This window comes from Semicossyphus pulcher, unplaced genomic scaffold (genome assembly GCF_022749685.1).
Source record: "Semicossyphus pulcher isolate SPU_LCO1_2020_fin unplaced genomic scaffold, fSemPul1.0.p SCAF_25, whole genome shotgun sequence".
Classification (NCBI taxonomy): Eukaryota; Metazoa; Chordata; class Actinopteri; order Labriformes; family Labridae; genus Semicossyphus; species Semicossyphus pulcher.
In genome coordinates, this window is record NW_027211699.1 from 4,954,625 (window position 1) to 4,973,864 (window position 19,240).

The 19,240-nt window shown below is 41.7% G+C and overlaps 1 protein-coding gene across 3 annotated transcripts in view; it reads left to right on the forward strand.

Annotated features, from left to right (window-relative positions):
- Nucleotides 1-482: 482 nt before the first annotated feature.
- Nucleotides 483-19,240, forward strand: part of LOC138604017 (trinucleotide repeat-containing gene 6A protein-like) — a 34,706-nt gene continuing 15,948 nt past the window's right edge. The window contains exons 1-5 of one of the 3 annotated variants that reach the window (XM_069675820.1): nt 483-655; nt 2,740-2,791; nt 9,327-9,425; nt 18,125-18,439; nt 19,067-19,114. In XM_069675820.1, coding sequence (XP_069531921.1) covers nt 19,069-19,114 — 46 coding nt within the window. In that variant the 5' untranslated portion in view covers nt 483-655; nt 2,740-2,791; nt 9,327-9,425; nt 18,125-18,439; nt 19,067-19,068. Of the gene's footprint in view, nt 656-2,739; nt 2,792-9,326; nt 9,426-18,124; nt 18,440-19,066; nt 19,115-19,240 lie in introns of those variants that run through there. The other 2 variants (XM_069675821.1, XM_069675822.1) reach the window with 2 other exon arrangements.

A 19,240-nucleotide genomic window follows, 5' to 3' on the forward strand; every position in this document is an offset into this window, starting at 1 on the left:
ACAAAGTTAAGACAATTAATTGGTTAAGTAAATTGTTTATTAGATAAAGCCGAAAATGTAAAATAGTGAATTAAATGCAGTGATTAAAATGGGAAAAATAATTAAATAAGGTTCACTTATAGAGGTTGGGAGGTTTTAAATCAAGTTTCTAAAATGTACAAAAGGTAAAAGTGCAACTTGTCAGGTGCAGAGTAACAAAAAGCAGTCTAAGTTAATTAACATTTCATTTCTATGTATTGGTCTGATGGTACCATGGTGAAATTAGTCTTAGGTTTATTGATTTAAATGACTTGCTCTGCTTTATATGAAGACGGATGTCATGCTTGGCTCAACTTGCCTTTACTCATCTCTCGATAAAGTTTAGCTACCTCTGCTGTGTTTGGTTTTCTCACTCAGAGGAAGTGGTGAATGTGTTTCCTGCCCTGCGTCTCCCCCCTCTAGAAACACACAAACACACAACCAGAGCTAAAGTGAATGCAGAGAGAGAGGAGGGGAAAGCAGAGCTTAAGCGAAAGGTTAGCCAGCAGCGAGTTAAGAAAATGGCGACCATGCAGGACGGATGCCTCCCCTCTTAGATGCTGCAGACGCGTTGAAATTCTTTTAGCCTTACAGCCGGCTTTCCTTTCCACTCTGTTGCACTTTATACTTCAATGAGGTACGTTTTGTTTTTTTGTCTTATTTTTAACCGTGTTTTTGACCAGTTTTTTTTGTCGAGCTAATGTGCGCAGAGAGCCCGGAGCTGGTGAGACCGGGGACTGGTGTAGATAAGTTGAGCAGCTGCTGTTGTTTAGTTAGCTACGGACGGGCTAAGCTAGCTCCAGGCTAGTCTCCATTTCAGCTAGCAGTGGGCAAAGCGGCTCGATTGCATTGCAGTTTGTTTACGCAAATGTCAAACGCATGGACTGGAAAACAAGAGGATTGCGTTTTCCTGCATATGCTGAAAATTTGAAGGCGTATGTGACAGGCAGAGCTTTTGTATTTGTCGCCAGGATAACCTTGTGCTAATGCTAACTGTTACGAGCATTGGTTAACCTTAGCCGTTGAGCGTACGTATCTGTCAAATGCGAGTATTCTGTGTTAGTTAAATATTACTATTTTATGGAGTTTGTTTATTTATAACACAATATGGTTTGCGGATACAATTTAACAATATTTTATTATAAATATAACAGTTACTATGTATTAAAGGAGACCGGGTAAAATGACTTCGTAACGTTAGCTTTCAGCTAGCATTAGCAGCGATGCTAATTTGACGACGCAGGTTGCTCGACGGTGACTCCGGCTGACTGCTCGGCTGTTTGTTGAGTCGCAGAGAGGAGACCGTTGTTCATATGTCCTTTCAACATTTAATTTATTACTGAAGCGTTCTACAAATGTATATTTGATGGTGAAATTGTAAACCTGCAGAAGTGTATTTAGTATGCGGGAGTTTTTAACCCCCTCTGTCGGCAGAGAGACAGATCAGCTCGTGAGCTTAACCTCCGCTGTTCTGCCTTTGCAGTCATATTCACCTAACTTTTTTTGCACTAACCCGACCACGCTGCAAACACAGCTTAACCAAATCCTAATTTTATATCGACTGTAACAAATGCAAAAGTTAAGGCCATTGTTTGTCTTGGCTCTCGCTGGGGAAACACCAGGCTCGAGAGAAGCCATGTTGGTTAAGCTGTAAGTCAGGCAACAGCTGAGATAATGGCCGATCAGGACCCGAGCTGTAACTCTGACCTGCACACACGCACACACACACACACACTCTCACTCTGTCTTTATCTGTCATTCACACACACACACACACACACACACGCACACACGCACACATTCTCTAATCACCTTGTAGGGCCTCAGCTTTCCGCGCATTGCCCTGTTATGCAGTTCAACCTGCATTTCAACACGGACTAATAAGCATACTTTTCATACTGCAATTACTGCGTACTGTCACTGTTTGTTTGTGTGTGCTTGTCCGTGGGTGGATCTGTGGGTGAGGTGCATGCCTTTTGCCCTGAGCAACATTAATAATTAATTTGAGAAATGTCGGTGGAGCTATATAACCAATTCTAATCACAATAGTGGTGATGTTTGGGAGATTAAAGTTATGATCTCGAAGATCTCAGTTTCGTTCTCTTTGGCGGCACCTATGACGATAAACGGTAATTGCGGGAGCACACTTCCGATATCCAGACAGTGTTGCATGTGTGACGTCCACGGTTGGCTCCGGTTGTAACTCTTTGATTTCCTTTTCAGACTGTTTGCTTCATCTGAGCATCGAATTTGTTTCTTTTTCTTAGGATTTTCACTCATTTTTGAAGTTGTATCTGTAGTCATCGATCTTTTCTCTGCAAGAGTTGCGAGTAAACAGTAATCTACTATGGCTAAACAAACAGAGACTGGAAAAAACAGCCGCTTAGCTCCGCCTACCCTATCTGGCAGATCAACCACTGCTGGGTGATGGAAAACGCATCATTAATTGGGCACCGCCTGTGATTTTTTTCCGCAAAAGTTGCATCAGACAACCAGTCCGTAATACTGCAAATAAAATAAAATGCAAAGGCTTTCATCAGCGGGTCATAGGCTCAATCACCATTGTGTTACCTCATTTGGTGATGGATAAGATAATCCTTTATTGATCCCCAGGGGGGGAAATTCGTGGGGGGAAAAAAGATAGTGACCTAACAGAGATTTATTTAAATGAAAATGTTCGACATTATTACTTGAAACTTCTTTTCTTACTTTTCTCTTTAGAGATTCGGAATTGGAAGCTGTTGCCACCAAAGAAGTTAAAGCATCTATACAGGTGAGTGTTCCATTAAAAGGTGTACATGCACTTTTTGTTTGGATGTTGGCACAACCTGTGTGTACCTCTGTATGATGGGGCTACTAGAGGGGTGTGTGGGTCAGGGGGACAGGGGATGGGCAGCTGCTGCTTATGCAAGCACATGCAGTTCCGTTTGAATTGAATTGGAGGGTCTGGGTTGGTCTAGGCCGCATTGTGCTGAGTAAGCTTTGCTGTTTTAAAATCGCTAAATGAGAAGCCAGAGTCCCGATGTTTTGTGTGTGGAGAGGTGTTTGTGCAGCTCATTGTGTCCATACAGTTGGTCTACAAGCAGGCACACAATAGAGTTGGGACCAAACTAGTGGCCAGGCCACTCTAAAGACTGCGTTTACTCTGAATTTAGATCCTAAATCTGACTTCATATTATGTTAGATTTCCAGATTTCTTGTTTATATTGTGTGTAATCATTGAGAGTCAGTCCATCCACACATTTCCATAAGTGTGTGTTGTTTTCAGTGTTTAGGGATGTTGCTTAAACCAGAGATGTGGTCCACCTGTCATGCTGGTTTGGACCCATTTTTGTGGCTAATCTTTTAGTGTATGTGCTGTGAGTCATAGTTTGACCTATAGCCTTGGTATGTGTGTTATTGTTTGAGTTTGTTTGGATTGGTTGCTCAAGCCAGTTGATGATGATACATATTTTCCAGTGGTGTGTATGTGGGAGTAATGATAAGGTAAACAATATAAATGCTCTCAGATGCATAGTAACATGTTCTATCTTTGCATGTTTCCCACAATAGCATTTAGATGATTAAACTCACTGGGATAATTTTTCATCTAATCTAAAAATAGCTAACAAAACCTATATATGTTTAAATCCCAGTTTAACACGATGTTATTCTTGTATGTGAAAAAAATTCAAAAAGCAATGCTGTCCTGTTTAGACAGGACCTCTATTTTGGTTACAAAAATAACTCGCTGTCAACAGCTCGGTGCTGCTTGAGGTTATCTCTGTTTCAATTTACAGCGTTTGGAAAGTGGTTTCACTTTTATGTTCGTAGAAGAAGTCCTCTCCTGTCGTGTGGAAGTTTCTGTGAAAGGCAAACCATGGTAGCATAAATGTGATACATGTATATCATTCGTGGCAGCAGTGGGGATTACATCCTTCGGGGCAAAAACTAAAATAGTGCTCAGCGCTCGTACTCTGAAGCCCTTTAGTTATGCATAAACAAAGCACAACTGTGAGTCAGTTTCTGGACACAGACTCACCGTGCAGTTTGCTCACAGATACTCACAGATCCAGTTTGTTTCTTGTGGGCTCCTAACCATAACGCAATGTCAGAATAATGTGTAATTTCCCCTTGCTTGTGTTTACTTTGTCTGCTCTCTAGCTGTGCTTTCGTTTTTGGTTGTCTGGCTCCATTCCCTAATTTATTGTTCTCTAAACATATTTTCCTTTCTAGTCTAAAAATATCTAGAGTTTTCCCAAGAGCTTTAAGAGGTGTTGAAGCCGAAGCTCTGTAAACTATATTTGGAATGTAGTACAGCAGAGCTATAAATTCATAGCTGCTTTGTTCAAGGATTATGTAGTGACCATTGCCCCTGTGAGCAGTAAAGCCACACCTGCAGGTGGTCATGAGACTGAAACGAGGAAGGAGCAGAAATAACGTGTTTGATGCAGTCATCTGTGCAGGCTCAGGGAGGATGCATCTGAGGGCAATGTTTATTGATAAGGTTTTCTTAAGCTCTATCCAGGGGCCGGCATGTGTTTGGCTTTGCAATATTAAGCAAATTGGTGTAGCTGAAATTGTGACATTTTTTACAGAACGTGACAAACGCTCAGTAATGCACAACGTCTATATTTTAAGCTTTAATATATTCAAATATATATATCTTGTAATTAGTTTTTTAGCTTTTTTTTAGTCTCAATGCAGTCACATGTCTTAATGCCTCATTTTCACCTGCTTGAAAAATCGCAAGACACTTTCCCCTTTTTTATACACAGTTAAATATAACCGCTCGTATTTTTCTTCATAGTAAAGTGCCCAATTCTTGTATATCTTGTATAAGAATGTGATTTATTTTATTATGGCCTTTTAATGCCGTTATTTAGAGAGAGAGAGAGAACAGTGGATAGTGTCAGAAACGGGGGAGGAGAGAGTGGGGATGAGACGACGGGGCAAAGGGCTGAGGCTGGGAGTCCCAGGGCACCCACATCGAGGACTGTAGCCTCTGTGTATGGGACGCACGATTTAGCCGCTAAGCGCCCCATCTTTCATTAATTTCACATCATTTACAGCACAGTAAATATCACGTGCATAATAAAACATACTTTTATAGTTTGTGGTGCTGGTTTAGCTCAGTTGGTAGAGCAGGCGCCCCATGTACAGAGGCTACAGTCCTCGACGCACTGATCTGCAGGTTTGACTCCCAGTCTGCAGATCATTTGCTGCATGTCATCCCCCACTCTCTACTCCCCACATTTCCTGTCTATCGTCAGCTGCCATAAATAATAAAAGCAAAAGCCAAAAAAAATCTTAAAAAAACCAAAGCATGCTTTTCTTCTTATGTTCAGTTATGTAAAAAAAAAACCTGAATCTGATGCCTGTAAGAAGCCCTGCTGCAGGAAATACTGTGATTCACATCCTCCTCTGCCAGCAGCAAAATGCAACTTATTTTTTCAGGCAGAAAAATGATGTTGCCTTTCTTAAGTTAGCATGACCTGAAATGAACCGCCCTGATTCCTACTGCGACGTCAGAACGACAGGTTCAACGCAGCCGGGCAGGAAATGTCACATCTTGCAAGGCCTCACAAGGGCCTTCGCTGTAGGGCTGTTTGTGATGAGGAGGCGCTCGCTGTCATCCGCTAATTGAGTGACGGCGTCCCTGAATGGAGCCTCCAGTGTTCAGCCTCTGTGAGAACATGCTAATTCAAATTGATGCAAATGATGTGATGTTGTACATGCAAATTAGCCACGCGACTCCCCTCTGGCTTTTGTTCTTCAGGCACAGGCGGACTCTTGTGAGTGTTTTTTGATGCTCATGTTTCCTAGTGTGTGTTTGGGTGTTTGTCTGGTGTTTGTGTGAAGGCTTCCATAAGGCTTCACACACAATCAATACTCCGTCTCCTATAAATTTGAAAGCACTTGCCGGCTTCACTATATGACTCATTTCTGAAAGACAAAACACTCCTACAGGGTCTGAGGATGCAATAGTCTAAAGCTTCAGATGTTTGATCTGTACCTCCTCAGAAAACCAAATATAGTTTGCTTATTTTTAAAGTTGTTCAGCTTTATTTGACTGCAGGCAGAAGAATGAAAGGCAAGTGGGTGTCCGCAAAATCTGTGCTACAATAAATCTCAAATGGGTAGGGTTGAAGTAGCTTTGAACTAAAGTTAATACAGAGTGAGGGCGAACAAATGCACTGTACGCATTGGATGGAATAGTAAATGTGACTCTAAGTATTGGCAGTTATGTGAATGAGCTGCCACTGCTGAGAAGGGGAAGCACATGTGTGATATGTAAGATTTTTGACATGCAAGTCTGTGCTCTTGAACCTTGACCCTTGTCCCAACACACAGACGCACACCTCAACGACATGCGCTTTAAAGGTGAGGTTAAGGTGAGTGCTCACCAGGGTTGTGCACTGACTGTGAAAAGCTCTGAATCCTGAAAAGTGAGTATTGAGGCTTTAAGTCTTCAATGTGCTTTTATAATAATATAATAGAGACAGGATTCTACAGTCCTGTAAAGTTGTCATTTTCAATTCTGCATGATACAACAGTCAGTTCCGGCCAAGTAATCTGATTGGATAAGAGGCATTCCATGAGTGCTGATATAGAGAACAACATCACTATAACTTTTCGCTCTGTATCACTCCGCCTCAGCCAGGTGTTCTGAATACTGTTAATTAACATTACAGCAGACCATATATGTCTACATTTATCAAGCTGGTACCTCTGAATCACACAGCAGATTCTCATTTCACTGGTTGATGATGAATTAAAACCAGCAGATTAATGTACATGATAAAAACAGATGACCTGTGGTGACCTTAAGACACAGAGTGCAGGAGAGTGTTTGGGTTGCTTAGCAACAAAAGTCCAATTTGAGTTAAGTTGTGAATCTAGAAAAAAACCCTATTATTTATTAATACTTTCTACAATTTGCTGCTTTAATAACAATGACTGAATCACAGCCGTGAGCTGATATACATTAATTGTATGCTGTTTAAATGCAGGGTGGGGTCTTGGATTAACTTTCGTTTCTTGTGGTTTTTTCCGAGTACCTGCCTCTGTAAAAGTTTCACGGCTACAATTTCATTTAGCAGATGCTTTTGTCCAAAGCGACGTACATCTGAGAGTTAATACAACACAAGCAATGATCAAGACAGGAGGGAACAAAGTCAGTAAGGGCCAACAAACGGCTTCAAGTGCAATCAGACACTGGTGCCATTAGGCAGCGCACAGGGCGTTTTTTTTATATATAATAGTGATCAGCCGCATCAATAAGGTCAATATAGTCATCATCATGAATATCCTAATCAACATCAATAAGTGTAAAAGCTTCAAAATGTATTTGAAATTGAAACTTTTCCTCTCCTTGTTCTGACTGCCCCCCCCTCCCCCCGTCAGCTGTAGCTGTCGGGGGGTTGGGCAATTGTTGGCCCATTCATAAACAGATGCCGACCATGGTGTTTATGTGTGCTCTCCAGGAGGGCCCCCACCATGCTCCGCTGCTGTTGTTGTTGAATATAGAGCCATCTGCTGAAGTGCTTGATGGTTGGTAAGGAGTGGAGGAAGGAGATGTGGGAACGGAGGGAGGGAGGGAGGGAGGGGGGATGGCTGAAGGTGGTAGACTGCAATGTGTGGGCAGTTTTTCGTGATTATAATAGATTAAGGGAAAGAGCTGATTTCAACTGGCATTTTAACATGTTGACCGGAGCAGTTAAGGAAAGCTATAGAAGGGATGTGATTTTTCAAGATCAATCAAGACTTCTGACTTGAAAATGTGATTCATGTTAGGGCCGGCCAATATGACAGTATATATCATTAAAATGATATGAAAATGTCTGTCATATGTGTTTCTCTCTGTTGTCATGCAGGAGCAACCCTTTCCAGGAGCAGGATTGGAGACCCCTGTTTCAAATTGACGAATTATTTGTTAAATTACCAGAAAACATGATGCTCGATGATTGTGATATATATCGGCATTATCGGTATATGAAAAACTCTATATCGTGACATAGAATTTTGGCCATATCGCCCAGCCCTAATTCACGTGTATCATACATAGAGGGAAGTCGTGGTATATTTGCCTATATTATACACAAATTTGGGATACGCAAATGTATCAATATTTCCTTTCTCCCCTTACCAAGTCGTATAAAAAAAACTGCTCCAGTAAATTGATGCCTGTAAATGATCCTTTTTAATCCCAAATCTGAATAATAATGAGTCTGGTTGCAGCCAGTCACTGCAAGAGTTATTCGGTTTAAGGTGACAGGTCCTAGCGGATACATAGCTGTACTTTCAAAATTCAACTTTTAAGCATGCAATAACTGTTCATGTAATAACTGTGATCTCGGCTTGACAACTAATATGTTGTTTGATTTTAACAAGAACTAATACGCAAAAAGTCTTGGTGAATAATGAGGAGAAATTAAACCGAAAATATTTCATGAAAGAAGCTGGAGTTCAAGTGCCTAAATTGAAAAAAAAAAACATGTAAATAATGAATATTTGCATATCAGCATCTTGTAACAACATTGTATGTATTACTAAGAGTCACTGCACAATTATCAGTCTAAATGTGTCCTAATGATTTAAACATTTATATCTGAAGTCTATCGTCTGTCTGAGTTGCCTCAGCATCTCACTGTCTGTTTATAGCTAAGGTAAGTGCTGTGCTGTAATCCCATTATGGGATTAGTCTGCAGCCTGCAGCTTTCTCCTGCAGGCTAAATGGCACACACCCACCGCGACCAGTGCAGCTAAATGCAACACTCTGTGAGGGAGAAGCCACAGTCTGATTACAAACTATTAGACACTAATAGGAACGCGCTCCGTCTGAATGTCCTTATCAAATGAATGTTTCAGTGCACAAGTCCAGATTTGTTTCATGTTGTCACCAGGCAAAATAAACTTGTGCAAAACTCTTAGTAATACAATCGGTATTAGTAAGTATAAACATAAAACAGCTGTTTCTATCCTTCTTAAGAATCCCAGCATGACTAAAAACAGAACAATGGACCACAGCTGCACAACAAGATGCATTTTCGTTCTCATGAGATTTGTGATCAGTTGCATTATCCTGTCCATGTACAGCATGAACAATATCGTTTGCTGTTGTAGGTTCTAGTGTGATAATTTTTCAGTACTGTGCGTCAGTTCTGTGTTACACTTGTATCACTACTAGCTCCTAACAGTCGTCAGTCAGTAAAGTTCAGCCGGCAAGAACCAAAAAACTGCCTCCCTGTTTGTTATGCGAGTTGAAACACAAAATGCAATAGCTTTTATACAATGAAAGTAACGGTATAGCGTCCTGTCGTTCACAGGGAACAAACCCATAGAGGGAAGAACAGTGGATGGAAGAGAGAGAGAGACGGAGAGTTTGACGAGGAAGGAGGCAAAGACGATACAGGTCTGGTCAGAAGGTAAGAGAAGACGTTGATTCCTCGTGAACTTTCATCCTTTAATTTCCTTTAAGTGATGATGCTATTGACCAGAGCCAGGTGTAACTGCTTTGATTGAGTTCTGTGAGGCCCCAAAGTGATTTATTAGCATCTGCTGTTTTTAGGACACCAACTTCTATTCACCCAACGGAGACTCCCTGCTTCAAAACTAAGATAACAGAAAGATCTGTGGTCCATCTTTAACACTTTTTTAACGTTAGCTGTGCATGCTAACTTGTATTTAAACAAGTAGACACACTGTTGCTTTGAGTGGAGTTGTATATAGACAATCAGGGGAACAGTCTTGTTAGGGCTGCGCAATTAATCCTGAAACGATTTTGGCTTCCCACGATTAAATAAACGTGACTGACGGAGATATTGACGTTTAAATGCTCTGCCTGCAAATCTAGCGCTCCCTAAACTAACAGCCACTCCCCCAGGGGGGCGATCGAGAGGTTTGGGCTTCACTTTTTGGGGGAGCTAGCATGTCATATCATGAGCGCCGACCTCTCAGCGGCAGTTTAGAGTGGAAGAGTAACAACAAAGACGCTCTGGAGAAACAAAAGTCAATTATCTCAAACAGAAGACGAAGAGCTGGTCCCCCGAAACGGCTCGTCATCGCCTGTTTGGTGGTATTTTGGGTTTCGGGCGAGTGATGTTAAGCAAGAAAGAATAATATGCAAAGAGTGCAAGAAACCTGTGTCTGCGCTGCAAAGCAACACAGCTAACTTGTTCAACCAGCTGAAAAAACAGCACAAAGTGCAGCATGATGGAGGCCAAGAGGAATAACGTCGCCGTCCGGCGTCAAGTCAGAAGCGCAACGACGTATCCACCCAACTCCCAAAGACACACTGAAATGACCGATTTTAACCCTAATCTTATGCAAGAAGAAGATCGATGTTGTACATCAGCAGAATTTTAGTCTTGGCAGCTGTAAGCCTTCAGTGCTACAGTTTTATTGCGAGTTTCTGGCATTACACCACAGCAATAGGCCCAGTATAAAACAGCAAATCTCTACTCCCAGGAGACTTGAGAAAATCCTCCGACTCCTTGTCTCAAAATATCCGCTCCTATTCTCTCTTTTTAAACTACTTGTCTTTTTCACCTTTTAAAATATTATAACTATTTATATTTCAAATGCCTTTCCCCTGCGTGGCCTGCGTTGTATCTCTCCTGTCTGTCCCTGTGGTGCAGTGTGCTTTGCTCCTGTGACAGCGCTGGTGTACTTTGCCATGTGACGCAGTCGTGTTTTCCATTTGAATTGCTGTTACAGTTTCCATTGACTCCTGTTTGTACGAGCCTACTACTGTTGCACCCGAAACCTCGGTCATGGCTGATGTAGGCAGGAAGTCTGATAGCGTCTAACTGTGACCTTGAGCCTGTCATTATGTTTCAGTCGCTCCTCTCAGTCTCTCGCTTTTATTCTCACTCTTAGTACTCCATCCTGCTGCGTCGCTCGTCTCCACCTCTTGCTGTATTGTTGTTAAGAGTCGCTGATGTGTCCCAGTGCAAACAGAGCAGTCTTTGTAGTACCAGACTGTGAAGTGGCACGTCATGGAAGCTCTTTCCCCTCCAGATAATGCTTATACAAAACAAGAGTGTGATCATTGTACCTCTGAAAGACTCAGTGTCTATACTTAACAGTGTCTTACTATAGCTTCAGTCTATAGGCTGATTTACCCTGAGTGCTCAGTCCCTCTTTAGCATGCACCAGCTACATCATCTGTGCTCTTTAGTCCAGTAGAAAGACATTGTTTTTTGTCTCACACAAGCAGAGCTGCACTGACATAAATCTGTGACGGATTGTTTATATTTTTTATTAAAAAATGTTTTAATAATTGGAGTTTCCCAGCTTGTCTTTGCTAGTAAACTGAATATGATTGGAATATATTACAACTTTCTGATCTACATCTACTTGCGTTCAGTGAACTTGTGATGTTCTGACTTTGTACAGGCTAAAACAAATAATGGATTAATCATGCCAATAACAGGAAGTCTTTAGTTGCAACACAGAGAACAAATATACAGAGCTTCTACTCAGTGTTTTCATAAAATATTGCGATTTATACACAGTCCTGGGCAGCACGTAGGTAGGTCATGCTTGTGCAAATCAGTGATCATAAATTGCCTTCTGCTTTTGGATTGTTGGTTGGACGAAAGAAAGAAAATTGTGATGAATAGGGGCGGGAATCGCAGGGTAACTCACGATACAGCGATTCTGCGATAATTGATATATTACAAGACAATCATATCATGATGCGTCACGATATCTGATTAACTTCTTCAGCCAATTCATTTCCGGTCATGTTACCCTCATGTCGTAAGCACCGCCGTGAGGAGTTATGAAGTAGTGACACTGGGGAATCTGTTTAAAGCGCCATGTGTTTGTATATTAGAATATCGATAATTGTTTTGCACGATATCCGGACGATGATATATATTTTGTCCCACTCCTAATGATGAGTATTTGTCCCAATTTTTTGTCTTTTTTTGCTTATATGATTAAGTGTTGTATGAAAATAATGAGCAGATTAATCTGTATTGAATGTAATTGTTAGTTGAAGTTAGAGCGGTATATTGCCATGGTATTAGGTTATTGGCGTTACAATTCAATATAAATGAATATATTGTGATACCTTAATCAAAGAGATATTTTGGGGTAAAATTTAAACCATGTATTGGAAACAGGTATCAAGGTTATCAGTATTTTTTAAACCCTTGGACACAAGCTGTGGTCTGATCAACCCCGGCTGGGTCACCTGGGAGAGGGTGTGTGACGCATGCGACCCAAAACACCCTATGAGCCCAGGTAACATCACTGATGCTTGCGTCACCAGCTTGCGTCTATAGGTGTATGTAGAAACCAAACAAGCCCTACTGATGATAATCGAAACCGGGTGGGGCGCCCATGTACAGAGGCTGAGTCCTCGCTGCAGCCGCCCGGGGTTCATCTCTCACCCAAAACAACAAATAATGCTCAACTCCCAGAAGGTGAACAGGCCAACTCTTATTTTGTAGAGAGGATGAAAGTTCCTTGGTGTACCTGATGGCAACCACTACCACCCTGGGTATGTGTGTGGAGTTACTGTGAAGTCCAATGGCTGACTGCATAATGGACAAACAAGCTGAATGAGTCACAAACAAAACCTGTCGCATGTGTTTTTAGCGCACATTGCCTTTAGTTTGGTGTGTGTGCGTGTTGTCCGAACCCCTCCCAAAGTTGATGTGAAGGCGACGGACAGTGTGACAAGTTCACTTATCAGCTCCTGCACACATTTACTCTGCACATGCAATATCATGTATTGCAGGCTGTTTGGATAGGAACCGTTCCAGGAAAGTGTGACTTTTTTTAGACATTTCCCGTGTTTCAGGTGAGATCAACATGTAGAGCATGAGAAAGTTTCTGCAGCGCAGGTGCACCCCCAGGCCTCCCCTCAGCCTTTCCGTCCAACCAGGAGGGTTTTTGCATATTTGACGGAGGCGCTGATGTCATCTTGCTCCGACAAGCCCAGAGGAATTGGGAGTGTTTTGGAATTTCACCATGACAACAGCCCCAGAAAATACTTTTTTGCAGAGCTGCTGCAAGAAAATCTGTTTAATAATCCCAATTTAATAATAACGCTTTGTAGATGTGAAGTTTAGACAGTATAAAGAGTGAGCATTGTAAATTAAATGGGTGTCTGTGTGAGGAATGTTTGACACTGTTTGTGTCTGCACTGGAGCAGACTTGATAAACAGTGCTGCAGAGGTGGGAGGAAATATGTCCCAAGTATTTAGACTTCTCTGTCTACTTTTTGAATTTTTTTGTAGTTATGATTAGATTTTTCTCTTCCACTTTAATACAATATATCAACAATAAAACAAATGTACACCATCATATACGTTTTGAATATCCACTATATTCGTATCATGTTGCACCAGTGATTTTTATACATATTACTCTGCAGCCATCTTCATTTTCAATGTTGACGTTTGTCGCTGAGGGCCTGGTGTGTTTAACTGGCTAATGATGTTAAAGAATAACGCCGCTTTGAGCTACAAGGCTTCAAATACATTTCTCAGTTGCACAGAAACAGCAGGACATGTGAAATGTGCCTTTTAGCTTAAAGCTCAGTTGACAGTGGCTGCAAATATAAGTGTTTGAGACAGTCAAGGAAACTATTACTAAGCTTGTAAAGAGCTTTGTTTGAGGTATAAAAGTATGATTTGTCCGTGTCATTGATGGTATTACTCTCTCAATATAAAACACAGCATCCAAAACACAATGTAGAGTAAATTAAGCTTCCTGTGAGCCAAATAAAATAAGATAAGAATACTTTATTAATCCCAATCATAATGGCAGATAGCTCCAAAAATACAGTACGAAATTAGAGAAATACAAAGAGCAACTCAAATATAAGTGAAAATACAAAGAGACGGTGCCGAAAAGAAAAACAATATTACAGTAGTTATCTACAAAAGTAGACAGAAAGTAATGGTGGCAGTTCAAATGACGGTAGTGTTGACAGTTAAAAGGATGTTTTAAAGTAATCAGGACTCTCAGTTAGTGTCAGATGTCCATTTATATGTACCTGTGTTTACTGCATAATATATAACTAAACAGAATGAACAATAAAACTAATAACAGTAAACCTATAAAACAACTTTAATAGCAAAATGTATTAATGTAACCGGTAATGTAGGAAACAGTGCCATTAAATAAACACTGTATTGCTTAATTCTATTGATCCTCTGGGTTCCTGCGTGCGCCTGCTGTGCCTCTTTCACACTCAGAGGTAACCGAGTACACATTGTACCGGGTTCATGTGCTGCTGACTTCAGGAAGCTGACCTCCATGCTTTTTATACATGTTCGAAGCTGCAGCTGCATTCCTCTCAAATCAACCTCAATGACAGCCTCTTTTCTTCGGCCTCTTTTCCACATTCCACTCCTCTCTCCCTCCTTCTTACCTCGGTATCATTAATTTTTTTCCTATTCTCTTCACATGTCTCTTTCTCTCTCCCACTCAGCCGCGCAGCACTCGCTATGTTTGTGTCTTGTCCCTATATTCCCTCTTACACCCCCCTCCCCTCCCCCCGCCCGTCTCGGTCTGTGTGTAACATGATAGCAGCAGTCGGGCTGCTGCCAGCTCCAGGGGCCCTCATGAAAGCGTTCTCAGATGGAAGCAGGGGGGGGGGAGATGAACAAACTGTACTCTGTGTACGGAACAGCGACACTGAACGTACTTATATGGACTCAGGCTGAGCGTTAAAGTTTCACATTGTGGTTCACAAAGAAGTGGGAATGCTAAAGAAAAAGAGAAACTGAACATCTGAATTTAAATACCTGATTGTTGTGAAACTTACTTCAACAAAATGTTTGCCTGAAACACGTCTTTAAACAACATCGTGCAGGAATTAGTTTCTTCTGTTGAAAGGCAAGCACATTTATAAAGCCCCATTCATACATACATGAACATTAAGAGCATTAAATGAAACATGACATTCGGCAAAAATAGCACGTTAAAATACAAAATCTATTAAAATAAAATGAGGTCAGGTGAATAAGCCATTTATTATATACACATCTAAAGAAATCTCAAACTCTATCAAAGTCTTACAAAGAATCTGACAACGTTAGCTCTTGGAATTCTGCTTTTTCAACAACAACCAAAGACATTAAATTAAAATCTAATATATGATATAAACATTTTTACAATCAACAAAAAGCATGACCTGATTCGTCACAGATACATGCAGCTTTGCAATTCAAGGCTGGACTCCGTAAGAGGCACATGGGCACATTTTGTAAAAAAAAACAAAACAATACATAATAAGATACTTTTAAATTTTTTGTGCGAAAATCTTGTCTGAAAACTGTTAATGTTTTTTTGGTTTTTATCCATCAACTGTAACTTCAATAAAAACATTTTTGGAATTCAAGGCTGGACACATTTGACTCATAATTGTGCACATGGGCACATGAATAAATAAAATACAGGGCGCTGGTTTAGCTCAGTTGGTAGAGCGGACTACAGTCCTCGGCGCACTGATTGCTGGTTCGACTGCCGGTCATTTGGTTCATGTCTTCCCCCGCTCCCTCCTCCCCATGTTTCCTGCCTCTCTTCAGCTTTCCTGTCAGATAAAGGCAGAAAAAAAATTGAATGAATTTACAAAAAAACATGACCTGATTCGTCACAGATTCATGCAGCTTTGCGATTCGAGGCTGGACTCATTTGACTCGTAATGGGCACAATCCAGATCAGCAATGTGAAAGGTGGAGAGCATGCCGAGACGCATGAAAGCTGTAATTAAAAACCAGGTTATTTCACCAAATACTGATTTCAGAACTCTTCCTAAGTTGGTTTCTTTTATTCGAGCTCTTCACCAGTTGTCATTTTCTGCAAATAAAAGACCTAAATGAGTGTATTTGATTTAGAAGTAGGGAGAGATGTTGTTTACAATAAAACAAAAGTTCATTTTACACAAACCTATAAATGGTAGAACCAGAGAAAAACTGTTTTTTGCAGTGCTCTCAATGTTTTTTCCGGAGCTGTATATTTTAAATCCCCAGAGCTTGTGACTGGTGGGCCACCAGGCTTGCAATTCACTGCTTTAACAATCCGTTTATTATAAAAAAAAGAAGCTCTTGTAGATATAGACACAATATTATGCAGACAAACACAAGGCTGGAGATTTAATGTATGAACAATTATTTCATGTTAGATTGCAAACATTTGTGCTGCCTTATAAGGATAAACGTCTCTCCCTGCGTAGCCGCTTGGAATCAGATGCTTTGGGCTTGACGGAGGTGTTTCCATGCAAGAAGGTTGAGTCAAGATCCAGCAGTGTAAACAACCCGGCTTTCTGGAAGGGGCTCGCCCTGTTAGTGCTGCGGCTGCAGGAGGGGGCGGGTATCCCCACATTCGAAGCTTCATCGTCCTGCTCTTTGTCTTGTCTCTTTTAGAATACTTGTGGTTTCTTGAGAGGATATTTTGAAATGATGACTTCACTGTCCTGTCTTGTGTTTTTTTTTGATTGGTTCCAGAGGGCAGTGAGCAGCTTCTGGCAGCCTTTGCTGTTTAGATGTTGGCAGGATGCCCAGGTTTAGCTAGTGAGCTGCGAGTTAACAAAGGTGGAGTTTGGCCTCAGTTAAGTGCTTCTGGATAGTATGCAAGGTTTTATAGCGTTGGTTTCTGGTCTGTGTCTGACAGAACTTTCTACCTGATTTGCTGTACCAAATTGCTGTTGTAGGATTATAAGGTTTTTTTGTATTGCAGTCAACGTGCCACTGCAGAACTCAAATTTGTAAAACATGCTACAAGCTTGTAGCACCTGCAGGCTTCACTGCATCTGCACACTGGCTCCCTGTGCACACAGGTTTGTTTGTTCTGTTATCATATTGGCTAGTGAGCAGAGTGGTTGCTATTTGAACTGAAGGTTTATAAATAGACCTGTGTACTGCTGCAGCAGGCAGAGAGAGCAACACACTTGGTAACCTGCAGGATGGAAAGGTCAGGAGACACGCACACACACTTTTCTTCTCACTGTCAAACACACTGGTCCACTCTTACTGAAGAGTGTGTCTGCGTCCTCCTCCTCTCTGTTGATCCCATTGTTTTCTTACCTCCCTCACTTACTACTTGTCCTCTTCTGCAGGATAAGAGGCTGTGCCTGCCATGGTGTCCTAGGGCAGTGCTGCCAGCTTTAAGCCGGTTGTATAACCCTAATCTAGTCTAACCCACACACACTCATCCTCTCTCAAGAAGAAGGAAGGTGTTCAGTCTTTGTTTGTCTCTTTATTCAGGCTGCTTTTCCAACTAACCAAGCTGACTCACACACTCCTTTTACCGTTAGCAAATAGAGATGTGAATGATTAGTCACATTCAACAGAAGTTCAAGACCAGAGTGAAATGACAAGGATTCATGCACAGGGTCAAAAAGATGCATCAAATGCTTAGTTAGCTAAGGAGGTTCCAGGTTGAGACTATAGCAACACTGATAAGCATTGCTTGTTTGTGGAGGGTGGGGCTGGCGTAGTTAACTGAGTAGTTAGTGAGGATGACATCAAGCTTTTGAAATGAGGGACTAAATCCCAAGGAAACTATCCTGTTACAGCTCACACCTGGCATTTTACAACTTTTCCCACCATTACTGCCACTGTGATTAGGCTACATTCACACAGATTCAGGCAGACAGTGGACAGCAAAGAGAAGAGAAAACCTGCAGCAGTAACAGTTGAGTGCATCCTCAGCGACAGAAGGTACAACCTAATGTTGGGGAGCTCCCTCATACAGAAACGAGGACGATCTGGACAACAAGATCAACATTTTGCCATTCTGTCGCACCCTTTGTGACTTTCCTGTGCCGTCCAGGCGGTATTCTTTGTCTGATCCACGTCAAAGCAGGATGACTTTGATTATTACCATTAGATCCTCTGCCATCATCTTGTCAGTCAACTGCCCCTATCTCAGCAGAGATAGTAGGGATGCAGGATGGCTCACCCCTCAGCAACAACAATTAAATTGTTCGGTGATTTATCTCATCGACTAATCGTTGCACCCCTAGCTGTAGGTCAACTTTCTTTACGCTCATCGCCTGGTATCTGACTCTGCTGCAGCAATATTATAATAACTGTCTTGAAGATTTGCACACTATGTTCGACTCACCATCTTTCTCTCCTCTTTCTGTCTTTTTCCGCAGTGCCAGAGCACACCACGTGAAGGCAGACTCCTAAATCTAAACCACACCCCCCCTTCCCCCTCCCCAAACACACACATATACACACACAGTCTCACACATACAGTCCTCAGCAATGCCAAGGGGGCCTCATCAGCCTGCTGCCCGCTCTGACAAGCCCTGCCTCTTCACCTCAGACCCTTGAGGCTTGTGCCCTCCGATCTTAGACATTTGACCTCCCCCGTGTCGACCTGGGAACCAGAGGTCACCTGTTCTCCACCGAACCCGGGGACGCCCTTCTGACGGGTCAAGAGCCGCAGCCAGGCGTTGCACTCACAGGTAAACACAAAGAGAGAAAAGAGCCGCAGTGGATTCAGTTAGATTTGTCAGTATCCTCAAACACAAACAGAGCATTCAGGAACTCAAGCCTACACACGCACACTGTCTGCCAGGCATCACATGCTTGGATATGCAAGAACACAATTTGACAATAACATTTAAATGTTAAAATGTGGGTTTGTTCTTGCTCACAGGTTCCGATCTGTTGTTTCTATCTGTATGAATTAGTTGTTTTTTTACCACATTTACATCACATTCATCGATATCCGGAACATGCTGTGCTTTCGGGTAACAAAAACAGTACAAAAAAAACGTAATCTCAGACAAATGAAGCACATTATTTCTTATTTGATGAGTTGAATTCAAATATTGGATTCAACCTTCTATTGTTAATGCTAACGCAGCTAGCAGCTAGCAGGCTCTGTCCACTAATACTTTTCTACCTGCTAACCTCTCTTACTTTGAACGCCTCTGACGCTAACGCTCGTTTTCTTCTCTGTTTGCTCGATTTTAAATGAATGTCCTATCTGTGCTAACTATTTCTAACCCCCCCCTGTGTTTGTTTGCTGGCTCTTTCTCTCTTTCCCTCCAAGTCTGTTTGACAGTCTGTCCTCTCTCTGTTTCCAGGCATGGCTCCCATTCGGGATTCCGTCAGCCACTCCCCTAATCAAACAGGTGACTACACATTTCCTTCTTCCTGCTGCATCTCATTCTTCATTCGATGTCTCACTTTGGCTCTCTGCTTTGTGATCAACAGACTTGATAGACTCAGTCTCACTTCAACTTTGATAGATGGTGTCT